Source organism: Cotesia glomerata, linkage group LG6 (assembly GCF_020080835.1).
Source record: "Cotesia glomerata isolate CgM1 linkage group LG6, MPM_Cglom_v2.3, whole genome shotgun sequence".
Taxonomy (NCBI): domain Eukaryota; kingdom Metazoa; phylum Arthropoda; class Insecta; order Hymenoptera; family Braconidae; genus Cotesia; species Cotesia glomerata.
In genome coordinates this window covers 5,339,294-5,363,961 of record NC_058163.1, presented here as the reverse complement: position 1 = coordinate 5,363,961, position 24,668 = coordinate 5,339,294, and the positions used below count along the sequence as shown (strand labels likewise).

Below are 24,668 nucleotides of genomic sequence, written 5' to 3'. Positions count from 1 at the left end.
TTGACCGGGCTGGCTGCGATCAACGTGGTTTTTTGATTAAGAGCTGATAAGTTTTTAGAATCGATCGGTAAATCCGTTTAAAAGTTATTCCAACAGAACCACATTTGAAAAAATTTTTTTGAGATTTCTCACTTTTCTCAATTTTTTAATTTCGATAGACACAAAAAAAATTAATACCATAAACTCAGTAAAAGGCCAAAAAAAGTAAGACAAGTTGAAAAACTCATATGATAATATTTTCTGAAGGTGGCCCATTTTGCCCCACATTTTCAATTTTTTATTTTCAATAAACAGAACAAATTAATGTCAAATACTTGTCAAAGGACTAAAAAAAACGTAAAATCAGAGAAAAACATTAAGGATTTCACATTTTTGTCTTAATAGGTCCGTTTTGCCCCCTCCCCCTTCTCTTACTTAATTATTAATTAACTTTAGATTTTCCATTGAATGGCCAAGGCTAAGTTATTCAGTCTTGACCTAAGCCTAGCACACCATTAAATAGCCAGAGCTAGATGACCCAGTCTTGGTTCAAGTCTGGTTCACCAAAAGAACGGCCGAGACTGAGTTGTTCAGTCTTGGCCCCGTCGTTCAACTCTGGGGACTCCTACATAGAAAAAAAGGTTCACTTGAGCCAAGAAAATATTTTTCTTCCTAATTATTTTCTTAAGCGAAAAAAAAAATTATTTTTTAACACTAGAAATTTCACTTATTCCAACAAAATTCAATGTCTTGCTTTAAGAAATACGTATCTTGATCTAAGAAAATTTATTTAAGTCAAGAAAATCTTGTTATTTTAAGAAAATTCGGCCTCTTGCTCCAAAAAATTTAGTTCTTGATAGAAGTAAATTTTCTAGTCTTGAGAAAATTTCTCTCTTACTTCAAAAATGAAATATAAAGATAGAAGTAATTTTTCATTTACATTTTATTGATTAACATGTCAAATGGGAAGATCAAATAATATTTCATCATTTTTTTCCATTTAATATGTATAATTGCACGCTAAAATAATATAAAATGGGTATCAAATATTCAAGAGAAAAATTTTCTGAAGGTGAGAAAATTTTTTTCTCAGCTGAAGTAAGTGGCGCTGCTTCCCTAAAGTATCTAAAAATCTTGATCAAATACAAAAACTTATTGTAACAAGTATTTATGATAATTTGAATTAAGAACAAATGACTTCCACCAAGAATAAAATTTCAAGAAAAATTTTTACTTCGGCCAACACAACTTCGGCCTTCCTTCAGGCACCCGAAAATTTTCTTGAGCCAAGAATTTTGTTCTCCAATCAAGAAATTTTTCTTTCTGTGTACATGGGTTAATTCATATTATTTTACTTTTTTATTTTTAATTTTTAATTTTTTATGTCATGAATAATTTAATTGTAGTTAATAAAAATTTATGAAGAGGCTAATATTGACGGACTTGAGGGTTCAAAATCGGACCTCTCGGTGAATGTTCGGATCTGTGGGTTCAAAATCAGAGCTATGGGACTACAGGGCTCTCAGTCGGATCTATTTCGGACTAAAGGGTTCTATATACTCTCTAAATCTGAAACAGTGAAAAATCACTAGAAATTGAGTGGTATATTCACTATTTCAGTTATAAGTATACCACTTGGTACTTATAGCTGTGAAACAGTGAAATTCCACTGATTCGTTTTAAGAGAGTAGGCTCTAAATTTCGACTCGGGAAGTTAGACAGCAACTCGCGACTGCGTTACTTTAGTGATGTGAGCCGACTTTGGCTTCCTGACTTGGCACAAGCTTGGAACTTGACATGCCTAATTCGGACGGAACCACCACCGAAGTTAATTTCTAGTTGGTGTTATGAGGAAAAGTGTAATAATTTTTCCAAGCAAGAGATCCGAATTCACGAGTTTTTTATTTTAAGTCGGACTGTACACTCCAGACACACAAGTAATATTCAAGGTTAAATAACTTGCTGATCTCCCAACGGTTTGCCCCTCTTCGACGGTACAACTAATAAAACTTGTTTCGTTATAAGGTAGGAGAAATAGTATAAAAGCAACGTGCACAAACACGCCGGTACGGTTTTTTTATCGTCAACTGAGAGTGTTTCTTAGTGTATTTTATATGAGTAAGTAAAAGTTTATATACATTTATTATTTTAGTATATTTTTTTTTTTTTAACGCACGCTCGTTATATTTAATTTTTCTAAATCATTAAACTTAACATCATTTAATCTTAAATCTGTAATTTTCTAAGTTAAATTATAAAGTTGGATTTTCATAAAATTTTTAGAAATTTTTTCCCGTAGTCAATAAGCATTGTCGTATTCTTCAAGATAAAAAACTCGATAACTGGAAATTAAAAAACAGAAAATTTTTTTTTTGACTAGTAAAAAACAATGTTGTATTTTTTACTGTAAGAAACGGTACTATCCTTGTTGCACTCATGATTATAAAGCTATTGCAGTTTTATGTTTTTCTGTTAAACAAATGAGAATTTCGAAAAAAACGTTCTGCTACGAAATAGATAATTAAAAAATATATTACGCAGTTGCGCGTTTTTTTCAAAATTCTTCTTTGTCTAGGAGAGAAATATAAAACTGCAATCGTAAGGACCGGCTGTTAAGCAAACATTACTCATCAAATAATAGAATAGGAAAAGATAACTCATATCAACACAATGATAAAAGTATGGCGAGGGTCTATAATATCCGAGCAAAAAACAGTTTCACTGTAAAAAAATCGCGCCAAGTCCACGTTCATAAGACTATTAAGAAAAAAAAATTTTATTTCTTTAAAAAAAGATATAAAATAAAAAATTAAAAAATCCAAGATACCGATATGGTTGTATATGATTTTCGGAAATTAAAAAAAATTTTTTTGTAAATTTAAAAATTAAAAGAAACAATTTTGGAACGTATTTAGTGTGCGTGGTTACAAAATATTTCACTTTTTATGAAATTCCTAAAATCTATCTACTAGGACTTTTAAAAAAAATTAAAGTACACAATCATGCATACCAAGTACGTTCCAAAATTGGTTTCTTTTAATTTTTAAATTTACAAAAAAATTTTTTTTAATTTCCGAAAATCATATACAACCATATCGGTATCTTAGATTTTTTAATTTTTTATTTTATATCTTTTTGTAAAAAAATAAAATTTTTTTTTCTTAATAGTCTTATGAACGTGGACTTGGCGCGATTTTTTTACAGTGAAACTGTTTTTTGCTCGGATTTCAGTATTTTTTGTAATTATAATAAAAATTGACAATTTTAATTTAATACATTTCCGGTGGCAAACTATCCCCTTTAAGCTATAGTTCATGTAAAAGTTATTCTTGCGCCGCCTGGCGTGTGTAATTGCAAGCTGTCAAATATCTTTTTTTCACTGTAGTTTCCCATCTATTATAAGATTAGCATGCATTCTTATATTATTTAGTCTGGCTGTCCGCTTTTTACATAAGAAAAAAGTTAAAATCTAAAAATCTGGGTCGCTATAGTTTGGGGGCGTCCATAAATTACGTGAGGCATTTTTGAGAATTTTTTAACCCCCCCTCCCCCCTTGATGAGATTTCGTAAGATTTTCCTCAACTCCCTCCCCCTCCCCTAATCTCACGCGAGATTATTCAAAATTTATGTTTTGGCTGTAAAGGGGTTGGATTATTGAGAAAAAAAGTGCTATTCGGCTACACCCGACATGGATAGATAGATTTCTTGTTTGAATATTGAAAAAAACACGTTATTAAAAGGCCGTAATATCCTAAAATTTATTTTTTATTATATTTTTGTAAATAACGATATGAGACTGACTACAGCAAATAGATATTTAAAGACATCTACCTAAAAAATAGGATTTTTTACATATAAAAGTCATTTGATGATAAAAGCTAAAATTTAATTTATTATTGATTTTTTTTTAATTTTCTCAACTACGAAATAAATTGAAAAAAGTATTAAAAGTCGACGAACAATAGTTTAAATTGAAGATAATTAAACATATTATGACAAAATTGTATTAAAATTACGACATGAGACCGGTAGCTACCACCGATAGATTTCTAAAGAAATCTATACCTAAAAAATTAGTGAATCCTATCGATCAATAATCAAATTAAACAATCGAGCGCTACTTTGCTGCTCTGCAGGGTTCAGACGAATACGACAAACACTATTGTGTCAAATTTGGCCATATTTTATTATAGAAATACTATTTCACGCAATTTTACACTGTTTTCTGCTTTTTTTTAAATTACGTGATATTTGTTAAGATCCCCCCCTTCCCCCTAAGTGAGATTTGGTAAGATTTAGCATGATCCACTCCCCCCCTAGAACACCTCACGTAATTAATGGACGCCCCCTTTGTGCTGATTATTTTTAGTAATTTTAAATAGAAATTATAAAGATAATTGATAATAATCAAGTAATACGCGTAATAAAAAGCATGAACTACTATTATAAAATATCATATAAAAAAAAAATCAAAATAAATTTGAAAAAAAATTTGTAACCTCAAAAAACCGTTCTGCTTACGGTATATACACACTCGGTAGTCTGGCTTGAGAACGGAACTTGGCGCCAGACTCTATCGAGTCTGTTGATGATGTGTGAATCATTTTCTATAGAGTCATGTGGGGCAAATGTGCGCAGCGGGTAAGTGTGCGCAATCCCATGTATTTGGGACTCAAATGAATGGGTTTGCGTACTTTTACCCACTGCGCACTCTTGCCCCACATGACCCTAAATATAATAATTTTTGTACTCAAACATTTTATCATAAAATATATTTTATCATGAAAAATTTCTACACTGCGCTAATTTTAAATCTTATATGCTAATATTAAAGTAGAAGCACCAATTACGAACACTATAAGAGGCAAAGTTACAATTTCATTTTTTTTTGTAATGTTAAACATCAATATTCTTAAACTTTTTCATCAATGTCTTAGTCTTTTTACTAATAAAATTCAAATATTGTGATAATAAATAATCAAACTTTATTATTAATTTCAATGAATAAAATAAATTATCCGGATACATCAATTAAGGGGGTTCTTTCGCTGCTAATGTAAAATAAAAAATGTTAGATTATATGATTAAAATCAACTTTTCATCCCGTATAAGTATATTTAATACTTTTCACTAAAAATAATTTTTCTATTGGTTCATTCATAAAGATTGTTTAAAAAACATACGAAAGTTATTTATGTCGAAAAATAATTAAATAAATCTTAAAATAAAATAAGGTGATGTTCTTAATAGGATGCCCTGCTACTTATTTGTGCTTCTACCTTACATGCCAATTAAATATTGCTTTAATGGTAAATAATTTTTTCAGACAGCCAATATAAAGGCATTAAGATGAATATGATGGAGAGATACAATGCCTCATTCACCGTCACCCATACCCACTGTTATATACAAACTGGTCGAAAGCAAGAGTTCGCTTACAATCAGGATTGTGTAGACAAGATTATCACATTCCACGGATATTGGCATGTAGATGATCCCGGCAAAAGAAAAATAAAAAATTGCGACTTTTATGCTTCTAAGGTACAACATCTACTACCTGATTTTCGGAGTTCATGGTGCGACACTTGCAGTACTGCAGTAAACCCATCATCTAAAAGAACACCATTATGGCAGTACGAATATTGCAAGCACTGTGGCCCTGCAAAAAGTATTTATTCCAATTTTCAATCTCAAGATAATCAGACAGCATATTTCAATTTCGGCGTTCACTTAGGTCAAAATTATAATCCTCTTTTGTCCTTGAAAAATCGAAAAATAGTTCCTGGTTACGATTATCGTTATCACGATATCGTAGCTGCAATAAATGGCCATTTTGGTGTAAAATGCAAAGTTCAAGTTTACCCAGATCCCGTAAGTGTATATTAGTAAGAATTACCTATTAAGAAAATTTAATTTGAAAAACAAAAAATTTATTATAATTATTGTAATTTCACAGGTTCGACCGGGAGTTTATTACTTATCGTATATAGAATTGGCTTTTTATTCTTCTGCAGTTAAAAGAGATAATTTGATAGATCACCCGGAAGCAGATGAATATTACACAAAATTTCAAGATACGAATATAACTTTTTTAAATCACGTACCTTCAATTGACCCCGCGGAGCCCCAACCAATTTATCCACTACCGGAAAAAACAGCTGTTTCGGAAACGCCATCATTTTGGGATAATTTGTGGAAGCTAATAATATCATATTTACCTTTAATTTCATCGGTAATATTATTCATATTGATATGGATAATTTTCGCGGTCACTGGAACGTAAAGGTAATCAATAACTTTTTACTGAAATTTAACTATTGCATTTGTCCTCAAAATACAATTTTTAAAAAATTCAGTATATATATACACGATATAACCGGGTTTATTTCTGCTATAACTCACACAATTTTTAACAGATCTCCATAAAATTACATCAATTACGAATTTTCAAAAATTAAGAAAAATTTTAACTCTTACTGTCTCTCCGTAAAATAATTATTGAATGAGATAACTTAATAAATGTTGTGAATTTTTTTCTAAAAGCTCATCAAAAAAGCTTTAATTTACATTGTTACATATTTTCTTATAATAATAAATTTCAAAATGACAGCAATTTAAAAGTTCAAAAATTTTAGAAATTGATGAATTTTACTGATTCTCAGCGAAATCACTATTAAATTCGATAAATTATTAAGAGCTCAAATGGTAGAGTAGCCGACATGTCTTCGGAAGTTTCTGGGTTCGAATCCCAGTCCGAACTATCTAATAATTTTTCCTCGCATATTCTATAAACTCATATTAAGATGATCCTCTCCACATTCCTTTCTCAATCCTTTCCTACCAATATCCTATTACGTGAATGTGGAACGCTTCACGTAATAATTACCGTAACTCCTATTCTTTCCCGCTTCACAGCATTATTTATATTTATTAAATTTTGGTAAGCTAAACCTGAAAGCTTATTAAATAATCTTCTATTCATCGCGTTACAGATGCCATAAGGGCGTATAAAAATTATACGCTCTTTATGGCACCCGGGAACGATAAGGGCGTAAAATAAAAATTTTATTATTGTTTCTAAGTCCAAACAAGATTTTCAGCTTAAAAAAAAATTTTTTTGATTGCCTTAAAGGCGTATAAAAAAAAATTTTTTTTTGGAACCGACGTATTTTTTCATGAAATGTGCAGAAATGCAAAAAAAAAATTTTTTTCTATATAAAAATTTTTTTTGGACTGAAAAAAAAATAGAATTTTTATTATACGCCCTTATGGCATCCGTGGTAGGTCCCGGGAGCCATAGGGAAGTATAAAATTTTTTTTTGCATTTCCGCACATTTCGGACGAAAATACGTCGATCTCCGAAAAAAAAATTTTATACGCCCTTATGGCATCTGGAACGCGATATTTAAAAACGGTAAAAAAAAATGAATATTTTTCAGTCCATTTGATGAAATTTAACTTTCGCATTAGTTTTTTCATAATTTCTATGCGACAGTGTTTATATTATTATTATTATTATTCTGATTTTGTTTGAATAGCAAATCGACTTCCATTTCGGCTTGCGAATGACACTTTTTTATTCTCTTAGTTTAATTCAATATTTTTAAGAAATTCAAATTTTATTATAAGTTAAGAAATAATATTATAAATATTAAATGTTCTTTTTTTTTTTTTCATTTTACAGAAATCGGGAATCTACTACTGATGAGAGATCGTTTTGTAAACCGAAGCGATTTAATGTTATGTAGTAGACATGAGGGATCAAAAGTTGAGAATTTTTTATGATGTGAATAAGGCAAAGTATTTATCTAGATTATTCTAATACTCAAAAGAAAACCGTCAAGATTTATTCGGCAAAATTTCATGACTTTGTTTGTGAGGTTATGACGAATAAATCTATTGATGGGTAATCAATGATGAAAAATAAAAAAAAATGTTAAAATACGATAAAAATACAAAAAAAAAAAAAACGATTAAAAGCTCTTAAAAATGTAAAAAAAATGTTACAAATGTTCTAAAACTACGAAAAAAAAATTGATTAAAACTGAGATTACCCTTTTTATAATAAAATTTTTGCTTTCTTTTGTAAAAAACTTTGTTTGCTGCCTAAAATTTTTATTTTTCAGATTGAAATCGAAGACATTTCAATTCACTAACTCGGAAGAGACCTATTCAGATTTTCAGTCTTTTCAACCGTCGGAAAACTACAGAAATAAAATTTGATAAAGTTTTGAGGCTGATTAAACTCAAATTTTCAACTTCATGCACTCGAGTTTATAAGGTATAAGCTTTTGTAGTTTTGACTCTTTTAATTTAATTTCTAATATATTTATTTTTGATATAAATAAAGAAAAAAAAATAAATTTTTGTGCAATTTTATTTATTTCATACCTCCTTTAATTTCAATAGTTTGTAATTTGTAATTAAATTTATATAATATGGCCGTAGGACTCATGTTCCATGACAGCTAAATGGCAATACAAAATTTAAGTGTGATACAGAGAGAGAAATTAATTTTTATGAGTAGCAATACAAGTTCGTTAAAATCTTAATAGATATTGTCTATATTATTATAATTAATAATAATCATAATGTTAGTAATTGTAGTGAATAAAAAATATTTTATGACAAATACTTTCATTTTACTGTTTATTCATTATCCATAAAGATTTGATAATTTTTGATTAGTAGTAGTTTTTTTTTTGTTTTTATATCATCCATAATCAGTTATAAGTAACAATTAAAACTTGATTAGAGTAAAATAAATATAACTGACTTTTATAACTGAGATATTAAAAATTGATTTTTCCATGACGATGTGATAAATCGATCTGAAATTTTGGTGATGAGCTATTGATGTATTTATTTTTCAAAAAAAAAAAAAAATTTTCATAATTTTGGTAATATCTGAATTAAACGACGGTAATACCTTGAAACTTTGAAACTACGAGGTCCATAGATAGACTATTAAAAAAGGGAAGGTGAGATAAATTTATAATACTTATATAAAAAAAAATTTTTAAAACTCACTCCTACGAAAAAAAAAAAATTTACTCTAAATAAAAGCGATCATAAAATATTGTAGCTACTTATAACTTTTGATGGTATAATGACAGATTATGAAAAAATTTATTTGCACATGGTAATTATAATATTCAAAAAAATATTCTAAACTTAATGTCAGAAATAAATTTTATTTTAATTTTCGAAGAATAAAAATTTTCTTGCTGGAGAAAAAGAAGGAATATTATTAATTAAATATTTGTCAATTATTTATTCACACGAGAATGTATATTCCTTGAATGAAAAAATTATTTGTTTTTTATTTATTGTGACCACTCAGAATATCCACTTCTCTTGCTTCGTGGACTAAGTCCAAGAAGTGAACGATCATCGATGACCGAGTTCTCGACATAAGTCAAGTCCTCCAGCCGTCCTCACGCTCAGAGAAGAGGATTATTCCTCATCATCATGGCTGTATCGACTCCACAATTGAGTAGAGAGGATGTGAAGATATACTACAGAAATGATCCTGTGAAGTATGATCTTAATTATTTTCTCCATTTTAATGGCTTATAAAAGCGTATAATAAGAATCTAGAAAAGAACAAATAAGTTTTAGTTTGGCCATCTAGCGGGACTTTCTGAAGCTTAACGGTGTAATTACAATAGTAGCATTTGTATTGAAACTCATGACTACTCTTTCTAAATTTTATTATAATGTCTCTCCAAGTCTTTGAAGTAAAGTTGTAGTATATGCAGCAGTAGACAAATCTTTTACTGCTTTGTAGTAAGAAATGGTGAGGAGTCGATGTTAGATAATTGGAAACTTATATATTGACATTTTTACAAATTAAAAAATTAACTCTTTAAAATTTTAAATCTCAATAGTTCCGAAAATACAAATATTTCAAACAAAAACTAACTTACATCTTTTTAATAAATAATATTATGAATTATACGATGAAAAAAAGTCATACGCCCAAGCCTGACATGGATGAGTAGATTTATTTAACGAATTTACAAGAATTAATAATAAATAATAAAATGCATGTTTATTAAAAAATTTTTTTAATTTTCAAAGCCACTTAAGAAATTAAAAAAAATTAGGAAAACGGTTGACCCTAAAGGCCATCCCTGCAACTTCCCGCTAATTCCGTTAATACCTGGCCGCTTTTTTGAGCTCTTCGAGCTCAAAAGTACAATCTGTGTGTTGTTTTAAGCTCTCCGAGCTCAAAAAGATACCTTTTCTATGCTTTTGAGCTCTTTGAGTTCAAAAGTCTGATAGAAGTTTCATAGAACACTATTTTTTGAATGTTCATACCGCAATATCTCTCGAACGAATCAACCGATTTTGACCGGATTGGCGGCGATCGTGTGTTTTTCAAAATTTCAAAAAACATGACGTTTTTTTTTTCAAAATTTATGTTTTTAGATGTACTTTACGAAAAAAAAAAATTATTAGAACCTATTTTAACCATTAAGTTTTAAATATTCGAAAAAAATAAAAAATTTCTTGATGATTACCATTTTTGAATTTTTTTTTTTTTTTTATCATATGAAACTTTGGCATATTTTGCAAGCCCTCAAATTTTTTAAAGTGGTGTTCTTCCGATGTCTACTTTTTTTTTTTCGATTGAAAAAAAAATTTTTTTTTAACTTTTTTTTTCATAACACCATTTTGAAAATTTTCGTGAGTCCGAAGAGAACCTTTAAATTCGAAAAAAAAAAACATAAAAACAAAAATTGAAAATAGTAATCATCGAAAAAATTAAGAAAAAAAATAAACGGACGCTATAATTATTTATTTTGTATTTTTTTCACGAACTAGATTGAAAAATAAAAAAAAAAAAAAAAGTGTTTTTAGGTCCATTCTTTAACGAATAACAGAGATTCAAAAAAAATTATAGAACGCTAAGTATAAAAAAAATTAATATTTTGATACAATAATTTTTTATATTTATTTTTAGTAAATTAACACAGACGACTAATTTAATCAACAGCAAAAGCCCAAGCGAGTGTTTTCATAACTTTTGTGAATTGTACCACAAATTCAAGGTATTTTTCGATCTTGTTATTATTATTGTTTTGAATAATTTTTTTACAATTTATTTTTTTCAGTTTCACAAGGCCGCAACAAAGAGAAATATACCAAATTCAAATTTTGCCTTTCACAACCAGTTCAATATGTACCAGCATCTCCTCACCATCCGAAAATGTATGTAACTAATTAAAATATAATTTTTTCTAAATGAACTTGAAGTCAGTAGCCACCTGGACCATTTTTTGATTTTATTTAAAAAATTAATTAGTTCTAAAGAATTATTTTTTAAAAATAACACTTTTAGTTTTTTAAATTCCTACTAGTGTATTTTTTAAAAAAGTTCTTGTTTTAATCATTTTATTGTAAAAAAATCCTATTAATTATCATATGTCTATTAGATTAAATATCATTGATCGAGAGCTTATTTACAAATAGTATAAATTTAATACTAACCATCTCGAATTCTTGATTTGCATTATCTTATTCCAAGTCCGCTTCACGTAATAATTACCATAACTCCTATTCTTTCCCGCTTCACAGCATTATTTATATTTGTAAAAATATGAATATTACTTTTTATGTTAGATGTTTAGTTATAATTTATAATTTATAATGATTGTATGAATAAAAGCAATTAAATAGATAACAACCAAGTCAATATTAATTTTGTTTAATTATCAAATCCATAAAATGTATGTCCTTGCTGTGTCAAAGCGATAGCAATATCTTCCGCGGTGACAGTATTCCGTTGCTCAGTGGTTGTGTTAATCATAGCATTGTGTAAAACATTAACAATAAAATTTCTAAGGGCAGAATTAATCTCTTGACGGATTGCTGTGAAAGTACGACCACGAGCTAATTGATAAAGCGAAGGTTTTAGTTTTTTGTTCATAGTACCATAAAAATTACACCGGCTTACATTTTTTAAACCTTTTCTTCCTGATCCTCTCTTTGATTTATTTTTTATAGGCTCGTTCATTGATTTATATTTTATTTTAACCATTGCATTAATTAATCATTTAATTTACAGTTAATCATTTCGTTTGTGATTTACTAAAATATTTCAATAATTGAAGTGATAAATTAAATTAGTTTTGATACATTAATATCAGAGTTACTAAAGTTTTAACACTGAAATTAATCTTATGCTTGAGATGAAAGAATCATTTAATTTTTTTACATTTAAACTGATACATATCAATTAAATTCTCTTAGATTATTTTAAACTTGAAACTTCTTAATCATAAAATATTTTTTTTTGCAATTCATTAGAAATAAATAAATTAAAAAAAATATTCATAAAATATTAGATTTAGTCAACATATTTCTTCTTAGATAATTTTTACAATAAAATAAAATTTTTTTATCAAATCATAAGATTTATATTAAAAATGTAACAAAAAAGAAAATTTTGCTGATAAATTAAAAAAAAAATAATAAAACGTAAAAAAAAATTCCGTAATTAAAAATTGGACTTTACTAAATTTAATTAATAATTAATAATAAACTTATTTTTTTTCGAGACATTCATTAACTTCTAGAATATTAAATTCAAGATCTAGGCTACAAAAAATAAATCAATAAAAAAAATTTTGTAAAATACTCAAAAAATAAACAAAGAATTGAAGATTTTTAAGTAATTATTTAAATTATAATTCTAATTATTTTAATTGATACTTAATTATAAGTTGACGAATGTAAATATTTGTAAAAAAGAAAAAATAATTTTTCATTCAATTTATCTGATAATTTTATTTTTTTCGGACATAATATTATTATACATTGATAAAGTATAAAAAGATAAACTAAATGGTTTATTCAGCAGTTGGCATGGATTTAATAATGTCCGAATTTCCTGGGTCAGTGATGGACAAAGTACATACTCTGAAGTACTTTCCACAAGCTGTACCGAGTTCAATGTTGTTGCCCGTGTAGTGGTGAACTCCGGTTTTGGCAAGCATAGCGTAGTACTCGATTTCAGATTTTCTAATTGAGAAAAAAGAAAAATTCAGTTAGTCAAAAATTTATTAATTTTATTTGTCACATTTATTAATTAATTTGTCACATTGCTTCAGAATATAAGTTTATTAATGTGACATTGAAATTAAAAGACATTCAGTAATTTTTGGATTTAATCTTTTACTAAAATGTACAATAATAAATAATAAATTAAAAATTTATAAAAAATTGAAGAAACTAAATGCAAATTTTGTAAAAAAATTTTTTCTGTTGTCATCAATCAAAAAAAATTTTTTATTAACTCCAAATGTCTGTTAATTTCAATGTTAAAATCAGTCGACATCAGACAATTTTTCAGTTTTATTTTTAAAATAATTATTTCATAAAAATATTTTTATAAAATGGCCTTTGTAATTTTCTAAAATTTCAATATTATTTTTTTTTTCATTTTTTTTAGAAAAATTTATCGATTCAAAAAATTTGAATAATTGTCAAATGTCTTTATTTCATATTAATTCTCTATTACAATTCAAAAAAAATTTTCAATTGAAACAAAATTATGATAAATAAGGCTAGAATTTTTGCCTTAATTATAAAATAACAATGAATAATTAATGGTATCAAATTTTTAATATTATAGCGGAAATATTGATTATATAAAAAAAATTTCTCAACAAAAGTTGTTCTACATTTAATTGTATAGAAAAAATAAGACCAATGTTAAATTGCTCAACTTCAAAGTTAATTATTTATTTAAATAATAGGGCAATGTCCTTTAAATTTTCGGAATTTATTTAGACATATTCAAACTTCATATTAAAAAAAAATCAAGCTTTTTATCAAAAGTTGTCTTGGTGCTCATACTACCTCAAAAATAATTATTTCATAAAAATATTTGTACAAAATAACATTAATAGTTTTCAAAAATTTCAATATGATTTTTTTTTATCAATTTCTTTTAGAATGTATCAATTCCAAAAAATTTGAAAAATTATCAGATGTCTCAATTTCATAAGGTAAAAGACCCAGTTATTGACATTGGCCTAGTTGTTTGACACTTGAAATTTTATTCTAATTAAAAAAATAAAATGTTTATTAATTCATTTTTTAGAGTTGATTTTTTTCTTTTTTAATTAAAATAAAATTGCAAGTGTCAATAACTAGAGCAGTGTCAATAACTGGGTTTTTTACCTTATTTATTCATTACAATTAAAGAAAATTTTCAATTGAAACAAAATTTATGATAAATACTAGGTCGGCGCAAAAAAACCGACTATTTTTTTTTTTTAAGTCTCGAGTGAAAAAATGTTAGTTTTTGATGTTTTCAGAGCCCTCACCAAAGGACAGCTTAAAAAAAAAATTTTAAAAAGTCACTCCAAATTTTTTAAAATTTCAAAAATCGTCAAAAGTTGAACTTTTTTTTTTTTTTTAATTTTTTTTCTCATTACGGTATAATTTTATAGACCAAAAAAAAATAAGTTTCTGAAAGTTTCAGTACAAAATTTAAATTTTGAAAGGTCGCTCATAATTTTTTTTTTTTTTCTTTAATTAGTCATATCGCCGGCTTTAAGTGTTGGGAGTGGTACGTTGGGGTCTTTTTGATTTGAAAAAATCTTAACCTACGCGGCAAGGTCAAATCTCAACCAAGCTGGTTTCTAAGACCAGCTTGGGATTCGAACCCACGCCTGGCAGTTGATTAAATAAAATTATTAAATTAAAAAAAAATTATATTTTCTATGTTGTGCTTGATTTTTAGTTCATCTCGTGATGTATTTTTATCGATTATTGTACTAAATAAAAAAAAAAAATGCATGGAATTTTAATTTGAATAGTAAAAGGTCGCTCGAAAAAATCTAAACTAATGCACTAATAAATTGAAAAAAATTATGAGCGACCTTTCAAAATTCAAATTTTGAACTGAAATTTTCAGAAACTTATTTTTTTTTAGTCTATAAAATTATACCGTAACGAGAAAAAAAATAAAAAAAAAAAAATTCGAGTTTTGATGATTTTTGAAATTTAAAAAAATTTGGAGCGACATCTTAAAAAATTTTTTTTAAGCTGTCCTTTGGAGAGAGCTCTCAAAACATCAAAAACTAACATTTTTTCACTCGAGACTAAAAAAAAAAAAAATAGTCGGTTTTTTTGCGCCACCCTAATAAATACGGCTAGGACTGTTCAAAATTTAATTTTATAAAAAAAATGTCTTTTTTAATTTTTTTCAAGACCAATAAAAAGCCGCAATTTCAAAATTAAGATTTTTATAATTAAAGAAATTTTGAATAATTTATTATGAATCTTAATTAGGAAATTACGGCGGAAATATAGGTCGTATAAAAAAAATTTTCAAACAAAAGTCCCAAATTTAATTTTATAAAAAAAAAACGTCGGTTATGATTTTTTCTCATGACTAATAAAAAGCCGCAATTTCAAAATTAAGATTTTTATAATTAAAGAAACTTTGAATAATTTATTATGAATCATAATTAAGAAATTACGGTGAAACTATTGGTCACATAAAAAAATTATAAAAGAAATAGAAAATTAAACTTTCCACTTTTTTATAAAAATTTTTTTTACAATGCTAATATTTTCGAGAAAAATGTTGGACTTAGTGATGAATAAAATTTATTTTTTTTTTTATAAAGAAAAAAATTATTACCTTAGAGGTGGAGTGTTGTTTCCAATAATTACAAGCTTAGCTTTTCCTTGTCTAAGAGACTTGATGGTCTGCTTGTATCCCAAGACATATTTTCCAGACTTCATGACAAGAGCAAGTCTGGAGTTGATGCTCTCCATAGCTTTTTTCTTTAAAATACATAAATATTAATTAGATAATTAAAATAATAAAATTTAATAAATTATTACTAAATTTTAGTTTCAATTTATTAGAAGTAAATAATTAATAATTAATTATATCAATTGAAATATTATTTAATAAGTGAGGTTAACCCTAGCCACATGGTGATAAAAATTTTTAATCATACCTGTTTCTTTTGTGCAACCATTTTGATGGATTTTTTCCGGCCCGGAATTACTGCAATAAAAAATAATTTATTTAATTATAATTTAAAAATTTTTGAATTAATTTTTAAATATATTTTTTGAAAAATATTGGTAAAAAAAAAAAATAGGTTAGTTACCTCGAGAATGCCGTGTTCAAAAGAGCGAGAGAGAGAGAAGGGAGAAATAAAGAAACATTGATGTTGCTCTGTAGATGACAGGCCAGGCAATATCTGCGCGAGAGCTTATCCTATGTTGGTATTTTATTTTTGGGTTGAATATTTAAAATTTTCAGGTGTCGCTTCTTGCAAATTTAGAAATTTGAAATTGTTTTAAAATTAAAATTTTTGTTAGTTATTTATATTTACTTTCTATGACATTAAATTTAGCTGCCAGTTGACAATTTTTAAATTTTCTTTAACAAAAAAATTTGTTCTAAAAAAATAATTTTTAAAAAGTTGCATTTTTAATTTTATTAAATTTCTACAAGTCTATTTTTTTAATAATTTTTTTTGCCATAATTTATTTATTAAAAAAGATTAAAAAAATTGTAAAGTGAAAGCTAAGTTTAATGTCATACCATTTTTTAATTTTTTTTTAACAACTAAATTTGTTAAAGTGTCAATTGTATCTTCCATAATTTATTTATAATAAAAATTTTTAAAATTGTCAAATAGCTGATAAATAAATTTTCATTTATTTTCTAACATGTGATTGAAAAAAGAAAATTAAATAAAAAATTTCACATTTAAAACAATAATACTAAAATTAGCCGACATTTTTTATTTATTTTTTTTATTAAATCAGAACTAAATAGTATATTACACCGCGCTAGGGAAGTAACAAACATGTGATCTGAGGCTTTCTTATTTACTTCCCGAGGAGTGTATACTATTTTTTTCTCCGAGGAAGGCGGAAAGCGGCAACTTCATTTAGCGCAGCGGGGCTAAAGTTGCCGCTTTACGCCCAGAGGGGAAAAAAGTGCTTTTTAAAAATTGCACTTAAAGTTTATCAAGATTTTTACAGATGAATTTTTAACTTCGCGCGAAGAAAATTGAAAATTTTCAAAAATCGGGAAGTTATTGCTTTTACCCCGTTTTGCGAAAATCGAGTTTTCATCAGATCTCGACGTTTTAAGGTAACAGGAAGCTTCCCTGACTATTCCCGCGATGGTGTCCGTGCGGCTGTATGTATGTGTGTGTGTGTGTGTGTGTGTGTGTGTGTGTGTGTGTGTGTGTTTTTATTTTTTATAGAGGAGGTCAAATACATTTACGTATACCAGGACGAGATGTTTGTCCTGGGTATGTCGGACTCAGAAGTCAATATTATTGACAACAATACCGACTAAACATCCTCCTCTCTCTTTCCCCATAGATGTTACGGGGAAGACTGGATCGGGATCGCGTTAGCATTACTTCAATCCAGTCCGTGTTGCGTCTCACGACGGTTGCTCCTAGTAACTAGTCTCTTTCTGCGATTTTTTCCTTTAAAAGACGCTGCGCATAGGCTGCGACAGCTGACCAATTATCTTCTTTTTTGATCATGCAGGTTACTAAGCTCTCAGGGGAGAGCGTGGTGCCAATAGTTTCATCAGTACGGCTTTTGTAGTCCTTCCACCGGTCACACTCAAAGAACGTGTGCTCGACGTTGTCAATTTTGTCTGGGCCGTATTTGCACGTTGGTGTGCTGTGCAGTCCCATTTTAAAAAGATAGGCATTGAACTGCCCATGTCCCGTCAATAGCTGGGTCAAGAAAAAGTCCGTTTCTCCGTATTCCCGAGAAAGCCAGACGTTGATGTTTGGGATCAGGCGTGCTGTCCATCTGCCCGTCTCTCCCGATGTCCATCGGTCCTGCCACTCTTGTTGCGTTTCCGCCTTTATCCTCGTTCTTGCGTCCTTCATGTTTTCGTCACTGTTTTTAGCGTCATAGAGTTTCGCTCTCTCAAACGCGAGTAGGTCGATGGGTGCGGCTCCCGCAATGACCAATATAGCTGCCTCAGAAACCGTTCGATAGACGCAGGCAACCCTGAGAGCGCCTCGCCGCTGCACTGCCGCTATTTTTCGTCGGTAGGTCTTCTGTTTTAATATGTCTGCCCATATTTCTGCTCCATAAAGCAGTACCGAGTGGACTACTTCTAGAAGAACTCTTCTCTTTTTGGTTCTTGGTCCCATAGTGTTGGTCATGATTCTTGCTAGGCTAGACACCGTCTTGCTGGCTTTCTTGCATGCACTGTCAAGGTTTTCGCAGAAAGATAGTTTCTCGTCTATCATTGCCCCTAGATAGCGCAGGATCCTTGTTGACGTCAGTGTTGTTCCTTCCATGTCCACAGCGAATGGTTTTGGGAACCATTTTTGACGTGTCAGAACTACCATCTTGGTTTTATGCTTGGCGAGTTTCAGGTGGTGTTTATCAAGCCAGGTCTTGACAGCGTCAATGGTTTCCCGGACCAGTAATTCGGCCTCTTCTACGCTGTCTATTACTATCGAGGCCGCAACGTCGTCTGTAAAGCCCGTTAGCTCTACTTGCTTTGGTAACGAGATTTCAAGAAGCTCGTCGTAGTCCGCATTCCATAGATCAGGCCCCATTATTGAGCCTTGCGGTACGCCAGCCGTTATGGCGTATTCTTGTGGGCCTTCCGTAGTTTCCGCTATTAGCTTTCTTTCGTCCAGGTAGTTGTCGACTAGTGCCAGATTCTCTGGCTCCGCGTCAAACTTGTGCTCCAGAGCATCTAAAATGTCTCTCCAATTTGCGCAGTTAAATGGGTTTTTGACATCTAGCGTGAGGAGGAGACATACTTTACGAGCTTTGAGGCTACCAGACCATGCTTGTGTTGCTGCCTTTATAACTTTCTCGATCGCTCCGACTGTCGAACGACCTTTCCGGAAGCCACGCTGGTTGGTGGCAAAACCTCTAGCACGGTCGATGTCGTTGCGAAGTCTCCCTTGTATGAGCTTCTCGAGCAGTTTTCCAGCAATGCCTAGCATACGGAGTGGTCTAAACGACGAAGGTGTTACGGGGGTTCCCTTTCCTTTGTCTAAGAGAACCAATCTCTGCCGCTTCCAGACCGCGGGAAACGTGCCAGTTGCACAAGCATGCGTTGTAGGTGTTCAGGAGTATGTCTGGGTATTCCAGGGCTACAATCTTGATCACCGCTGCCGGGATGCCATCAGGTCCAGATGCCTTTCCTGTTTTGAGTGACTTGGCGTGTGCGTGCGTGTGTGTGTGTGTGTGTGTGTGTGTGTGTGTGTGTGTGTGTGTGTGTGTGTGTGTAAACCTCTTATAAATTTTGAACGGCTCGGCCGATCGGATCGAAATAGGTGACGATCCAAAGAGTATCCTTGCCATTAAATTTCGTTAAAATTTGAATCGATTCAGTTCGCTAGATTTTGAGAAATCTCAAGAATAAAATTTTCAAAAAATCGTTTTTTTGGAATAACTTCTAAACGGCTTCACCGATCAATTCCAAACAGTGTAGCCAGATCGTGGGTAAAAGTTACCCTTTCCCTAGACCTCTACCCACACGCCACACAATGATACACTACTGTATCCGTGAGTGAGCAGCGTCGATGTTGCTCGGAAGGAGCCGAGAGCGACCGAAGTCCGTTGCCCCTCGCGCGCCAAAGTTCCACCACCAAACCGCCAGCATTTACTTCAATACATGGAAGCTGAGCACGTTCGTGAGTCAGCAAGCCAAAAGTGAGGCTTGGAAAAATTGAAGTCAGCGCGAGGATCCTCGCGTGTGACGTCATGCGTCAAATTTTTTATGTTTTCAGGTTCTTCTTCTATAAATTATAAATTATAATAATAATAATTATTATTATTATTATTATTATTATTTATCATTAATAATTGTTATTACGGTTAATGCTTACTCGGAATTCCTAAATGCAAGTTTAATATAAATTACCACTGTGTCCCTGTAAGATGCCTTGATAGGCGCGCGGTAAACCTTTTGGCTCGGGTGCCTAAAGTACCGGGTTCGAGAACTCGAATTTTTATTTTAATAAAAATTGTTGTCATTTGTTTTCAAATAATTATTTCTGTCTTTTTTTGTTTGTAATTTTATTTTTACACTAATTTATTATTAGTATTAATTTTCACAGACTTATTCCTTCTTTATGAACGTATCTGTGAGTTAGTGTGAGTCTCGAATGTTTTTCCTAGTAGTAACCGTCGTTCGGGAGTTTTTGTTTTCGCTCGCGTCTTAATATGTAACTCTTTGTCTGAAAAGCGCGACTTTGTTTCATATCTTGACTGTCAGCCATCTATACAAGTGTATTATCTCCAGCAATCAAGGTATTTATTATTATTGTAAGCACACGTTTACTTTTTTTTATAATAATTGAATATTTTCAATTATTTTTTTTTAATTATTATTATTATATAGATTTATATTAGTTTAGCGTTAGTAAAATAGTAAATAACCTGTGATTTCGTGACAGGTTATTCGCGGTCGTGTGACATTTTTCGCGCCATTATTTAGTACGCGGTTCAGGATTTTTAATTTATTATTTATTTGTTTGCGGTGGATTATTCGGGTTGTGTGACCAGTGACTTGGTATTGTGTGTGTCGATAAGGATTGTGTGATTCGTGATTAATTATCCTCATTGCGTGACGGATTATTCGGCATTGTGTGACGCGTTTCGGGATTGAGTGATCGGTGAGTGTAGATTTGTGTGTATGCCGTACGTTAGTGTTGTGTGTTTCGTAGGTCAGGGTTGTTTGTGCGGTAGGTCGGGAGTGTGTGATCCGTGATTTAGGTTTTTTTAATGCGTGGTTCGGGTTTTCGTGAAATTTAAAATTTCTTTTACGCGTTTTATTGATTTTTTGATCGGCAATTCGTGACTTGTGATTTTTTTTTTCGGTGAAATCGTATCATTGATTCGTTTCAATTAATTTTTTGTAAATTTTTAATTTGATAATTTTTTCAATAATATTTTTTTTTATATTCATTATCTTTTTTTAATAATGGCTGAGCCTACAATTAAAAAGCCAAGATTGGCCAAAATTTTTTAGCATCAATGGTACGATAGCTACCCAGAGTGGCGTAAATGGGTTAAGGAAATTCCTTCGGACCCCGCGAAATTTTTTTGCGTTGCGTGTAAAGTCACACTGTCGTGCGGATGCAGTGAAATCTTGCGGCATTCAAAATCAGGGGGGCATTTAAAAAATATGCATTTACTGACCGAGGAATCGACAAATGTCCAGAATACGATGCCTTCTACGTCTGTTCAGGAAGCAGCTTGTGCTCTTGAATCAGAATCTTATTCAGCTGATGGTGATGCTGAATTTGATTTCAAAGAAAGAGTACAAATTGCTGAACTTCGTTTCGCGACGTTTTTTGCCGAAAATAACATTTCGTTAACGATCGCGTCGGACATGTTGAATTTATTTCAAACGATAGGGAAAGAGCCAGCTGTGTTACAGGCTATGAAGGTCGGTAAAACTAAAGTCGGTAAACTTATTGGAAATGTTCTTGGCGTAGTTGAAACCGATCGTATTAGTAAATTATTACGCGATAATAACTTTTCGATTCATTTAGATGAAAGTTCGGATTGTACGAACGATAAATGGATGGCGGTCATGGTGCGTTACATTGAGCCAAATATGTTGACAGTTAGAACTGAATTATTGCAATTAATTCATTTAGATGCGACTGACTGTTCAGCCACTGAGCTATTCAAGTCGCTTAAGCATGAACTTTGGAAGAAACAAATTCCATTATCCAACATAGTTGGCTACGCGAGTGATAACGCATCGGTTATGATGGGCAACCATTTATCAGTTCGTAAATTATTAACGGAAAATTGTCCCAAGCTTATTACGCTACTGTGTATTTGCCATTCTCTCGCGTTAAGTGCCAGCGCTGCATATGCTTTAATTCCAGATGAAATTAATAGTTTCATAAAAAATATTGCATCATTTTTTAATGCTAGCCCCAAAAGAACAGCCATCTTTCGCGATTTTCAAAAAACTTTTCAGGATCTTCCGTTGAAAATAACGCGATATGCTGAAACAAGATGGTTGTCGCGTCATTCCGCGATTGATAAAATTTAAAAAAATTGGGATACACTGATGGCTTTTTTAACTGAACAGTCTTTCGAAAAAGGCAAACAAGCAGATGAACTTCTTGAAATTTTAAAAATGCCATTGACAAAAGCATATCTGCTTTTTGCATTTCACACTAGATTTTTCAATAAATTAAACGCTTTTTTCAAAATGAAAAAAATTTAGTTCACTGCTTGCAGCCTTATTCAAAAAGATGCTTCTGGAGATTCTACAGAAATTTTTGAAACCTGCTATGTTGCAGCCAGAAATATTCGATGCATATGCTCGTGACATCAAATTCGAAAATGGCGCAAATCAGCTTGATTTATCCGAAATTGATGTTGGTCATGATTGCAACGAGTATTTAAAAAATAAACTTTCTGAAGGGACTCCACAAGCGGAAATCGACACATTCCGTCAAAAATGCCTTCAGTTCTACGTTACTGCGGCACAGCAAATCGTCAAAAGACTTCTGTTCGATGACCCGTTTTTAAAAAGTTTGACGGTATTCGAGAGATATCCCGCGTTATTTTATTCGGATCGCAGCAAGACACTCGCTTTCGTGATTAACGTTTGTCGCCATTTGCGTGTTACCGACGAAGAAAGTGTTACTCGCGAGTGACAATCCTTATATCACGAAAATGACCTTCAGAAGGAAGAATGAGGCAAATTGTCATTTGATGAAATGTGGATGGCAATTTGCTCTGTTACCAATTCTGATGGTGGTTTTCGGTACGATAGTTTGCGTTTATTGCTAGGTATAGTGAGGGCATTACCTCACTCAAATGCTGCGGCTGAAAGAGCGTTCTCACTCATCCCAGACGTAAAAACAAAAAAAAGGAATGGTCTTGACGCGAGTACACTCAATTCACTTTGCGTCGTGAAAACAGCTATGAGGACTAGGGGGGACAGTGCGACCACTGCAAATATAGATAGGGAACATCTTTCGAAAATGGACGCGAATAATTTATATAATAAGGAAGGCACAAAATCAAAAGAAAAACTTCGCTTGCAAGCTTACAACCCAGATGAAAACTTGGACGTTTGAATGAGGTAATGCCCTCACTATACCTAGCAATAAACGAAAACTATCGTACCGAAAACCACCATCAGAATTGGTAACAGAGCAAATTGCCATCCACATTTCATCAAATGACAATTTGCCTCATTCTTCCTTCTGAAGGTCATTTTCGTGATATAAGGATTGTCACTCGCGAGTAACACTTTCTTCGTCGGTAACACGCAAATGGCGACAAACGTTAATCACGAAAGCGAGTGTCTTGCTGCGATCCGAATAAAATAACGCGGGATATCTCTCGAATACCGTCAAACTTTTTAAAAACGGGTCATCGAACAGAAGTCTTTTGACGATTTGCTGTGCCGCAGTAACGTAGAACTGAAGGCATTTTTGACGGAATGTGTCGATTTCCGCTTGTGGAGTCCCTTCAGAAAGTTTATTTTTTAAATACTCGTTGCAATCATGACCAACATCAATTTCGGATAAATCAAGCTGATTTGCGCCATTTTCGAATTTGATGTCACGAGCATATGCATCGAATATTTCTGGCTGCAACATAGCAGGTTTCAAAAATTTCTGTAGAATCTCCAGAAGCATCTTTTTTGAATAAGGCTGCAAGCAGTGAACTAAAGTTTTTTCATTTTGAAAAAAAGCGTTTAATTTATTGAAAAAATCTAGTGTGAAATGCAAAAAAAGCAGATATGCTTTTGTCAATGGCATTTTTAAAATTTCAAGAAGTTCATCTGCTTGTTTGGCTTTTTCGAAAGACTGTTCAGTTAAAAAAGCCATCAGTGTATCCCAATTTTTTTAAATTTTATCAATCGCGGAATGACGCGACAACCATCTTGTTTCAGCATATCGCGTTATTTTCAACGGAAGATCCTGAAAAGTTTTTTGAAAATCGCGAAAGATGGCTGTTCTTTTGGGGCTAGCATTAAAAAATGATGCAATATTTTTTATGAAACTATTAATTTCATCTGGAATTAAAGCATATGCAGCGCTGGCACTTAACGCGAGAGAATGGCAAATACACAGTAGCGTAATAAGCTTGGGACAATTTTCCGTTAATAATTTACGAACTGATAAATGGTTGCCCATCATAACCGATGCGTTATCACTCGCGTAGCCAACTATGTTGGATAATGGAATTTGTTTCTTCCAAAGTTCATGCTTAAGCGACTTGAATAGCTCAGTGGCTGAACAGTCAGTCGCATCTAAATGAATTAATTGCAATAATTCAGTTCTAACTGTCAACATATTTGGCTCAATGTAACGCACCATGACCGCCATCCATTTATCGTTCGTACAATCCGAACTTTCATCTAAATGAATCGAAAAGTTATTATCGCGTAATAATTTACTAATACGATCGGTTTCAACTACGCCAAGAACATTTCCAATAAGTTTACCGACTTTAGTTTTACCGACCTTCATAGCCTGTAACACAGCTGGCTCTTTCCCTATCGTTTGAAATAAATTCAACATGTCCGACGCGATCGTTAACGAAATGTTATTTTCGGCAAAAAACGTCGCGAAACGAAGTTCAGCAATTTGTACTCTTTCTTTGAAATCAAATTCAGCATCACCATCAGCTGAATAAGATTCTGATTCAAGAGC

At 31.1% G+C, this 24,668-nt stretch overlaps 2 protein-coding genes and 1 non-coding gene across 4 annotated transcripts; 1 reads left to right on the top strand and 2 right to left on the bottom strand.

Moving 5' to 3' along the window:
* Nucleotides 1-1,992: 1,992 nt before the first annotated feature.
* LOC123267189 (ribonuclease S-F11-like) lies at nt 1,993-7,903 on the top strand. 2 transcript variants are annotated; one of them, XM_044731731.1, is made up of 4 exons: nt 1,993-2,097; nt 5,306-5,850; nt 5,936-6,264; nt 7,664-7,903. In XM_044731731.1, exons 1-3 carry the CDS (start codon nt 2,094-2,096, stop codon nt 6,260-6,262), a joined length of 876 nt encoding a protein of 291 aa, XP_044587666.1. In that variant the 5' UTR covers nt 1,993-2,093; the 3' UTR covers nt 6,263-6,264; nt 7,664-7,903. The 2 variants fall into 2 exon arrangements, with proteins under 2 accessions (XP_044587666.1, XP_044587667.1); XM_044731732.1 differs by having other exon boundaries at nt 2,041-2,101; nt 5,310-5,850.
* A 1,410-nt stretch (nt 7,904-9,313) lies between these two features.
* On the bottom strand, nt 9,314-9,528 carry LOC123268230. Its single transcript, XR_006510199.1, has one exon. It is a non-coding gene; the product is annotated as a small nucleolar RNA U3 (small nucleolar RNA).
* A 3,229-nt stretch (nt 9,529-12,757) lies between these two features.
* On the bottom strand, nt 12,758-16,143 carry LOC123267313 (60S ribosomal protein L30-like). The gene is made up of 4 exons (XM_044731879.1): nt 16,125-16,143; nt 15,969-16,018; nt 15,644-15,789; nt 12,758-13,008 (listed from the first exon to the last, which is right to left on the bottom strand). Exons 2-4 carry the CDS (start codon nt 15,987-15,989, stop codon nt 12,837-12,839), a joined length of 339 nt encoding a protein of 112 aa, XP_044587814.1. The 5' UTR covers nt 15,990-16,018; nt 16,125-16,143; the 3' UTR covers nt 12,758-12,836.
* Nucleotides 16,144-24,668: the final 8,525 nt, after the last annotated feature.

Bases quoted from the DNA above. Each gene is read 5' to 3' on its own strand.
- LOC123267313 (XM_044731879.1), bottom strand. From the start codon at position 15,989: ATGGTTGCACAAAAGAAACAG. The intron at 15,790-15,968 runs GTATGATTAAAA...TGTATTTTAAAG, and splicing joins TGGTTGCACAAAAGAAACAG to AAAAAAGCTATGGAGAGCAT. The intron at 13,009-15,643 runs GTAATAATTTTT...TTTCTCAATTAG, and splicing joins AACAACACTCCACCTCTAAG to AAAATCTGAAATCGAGTACT.
- LOC123267189 (XM_044731731.1), top strand. The intron at 5,851-5,935 runs GTAAGTGTATAT...GTAATTTCACAG, and splicing joins TTCAAGTTTACCCAGATCCC to GTTCGACCGGGAGTTTATTA.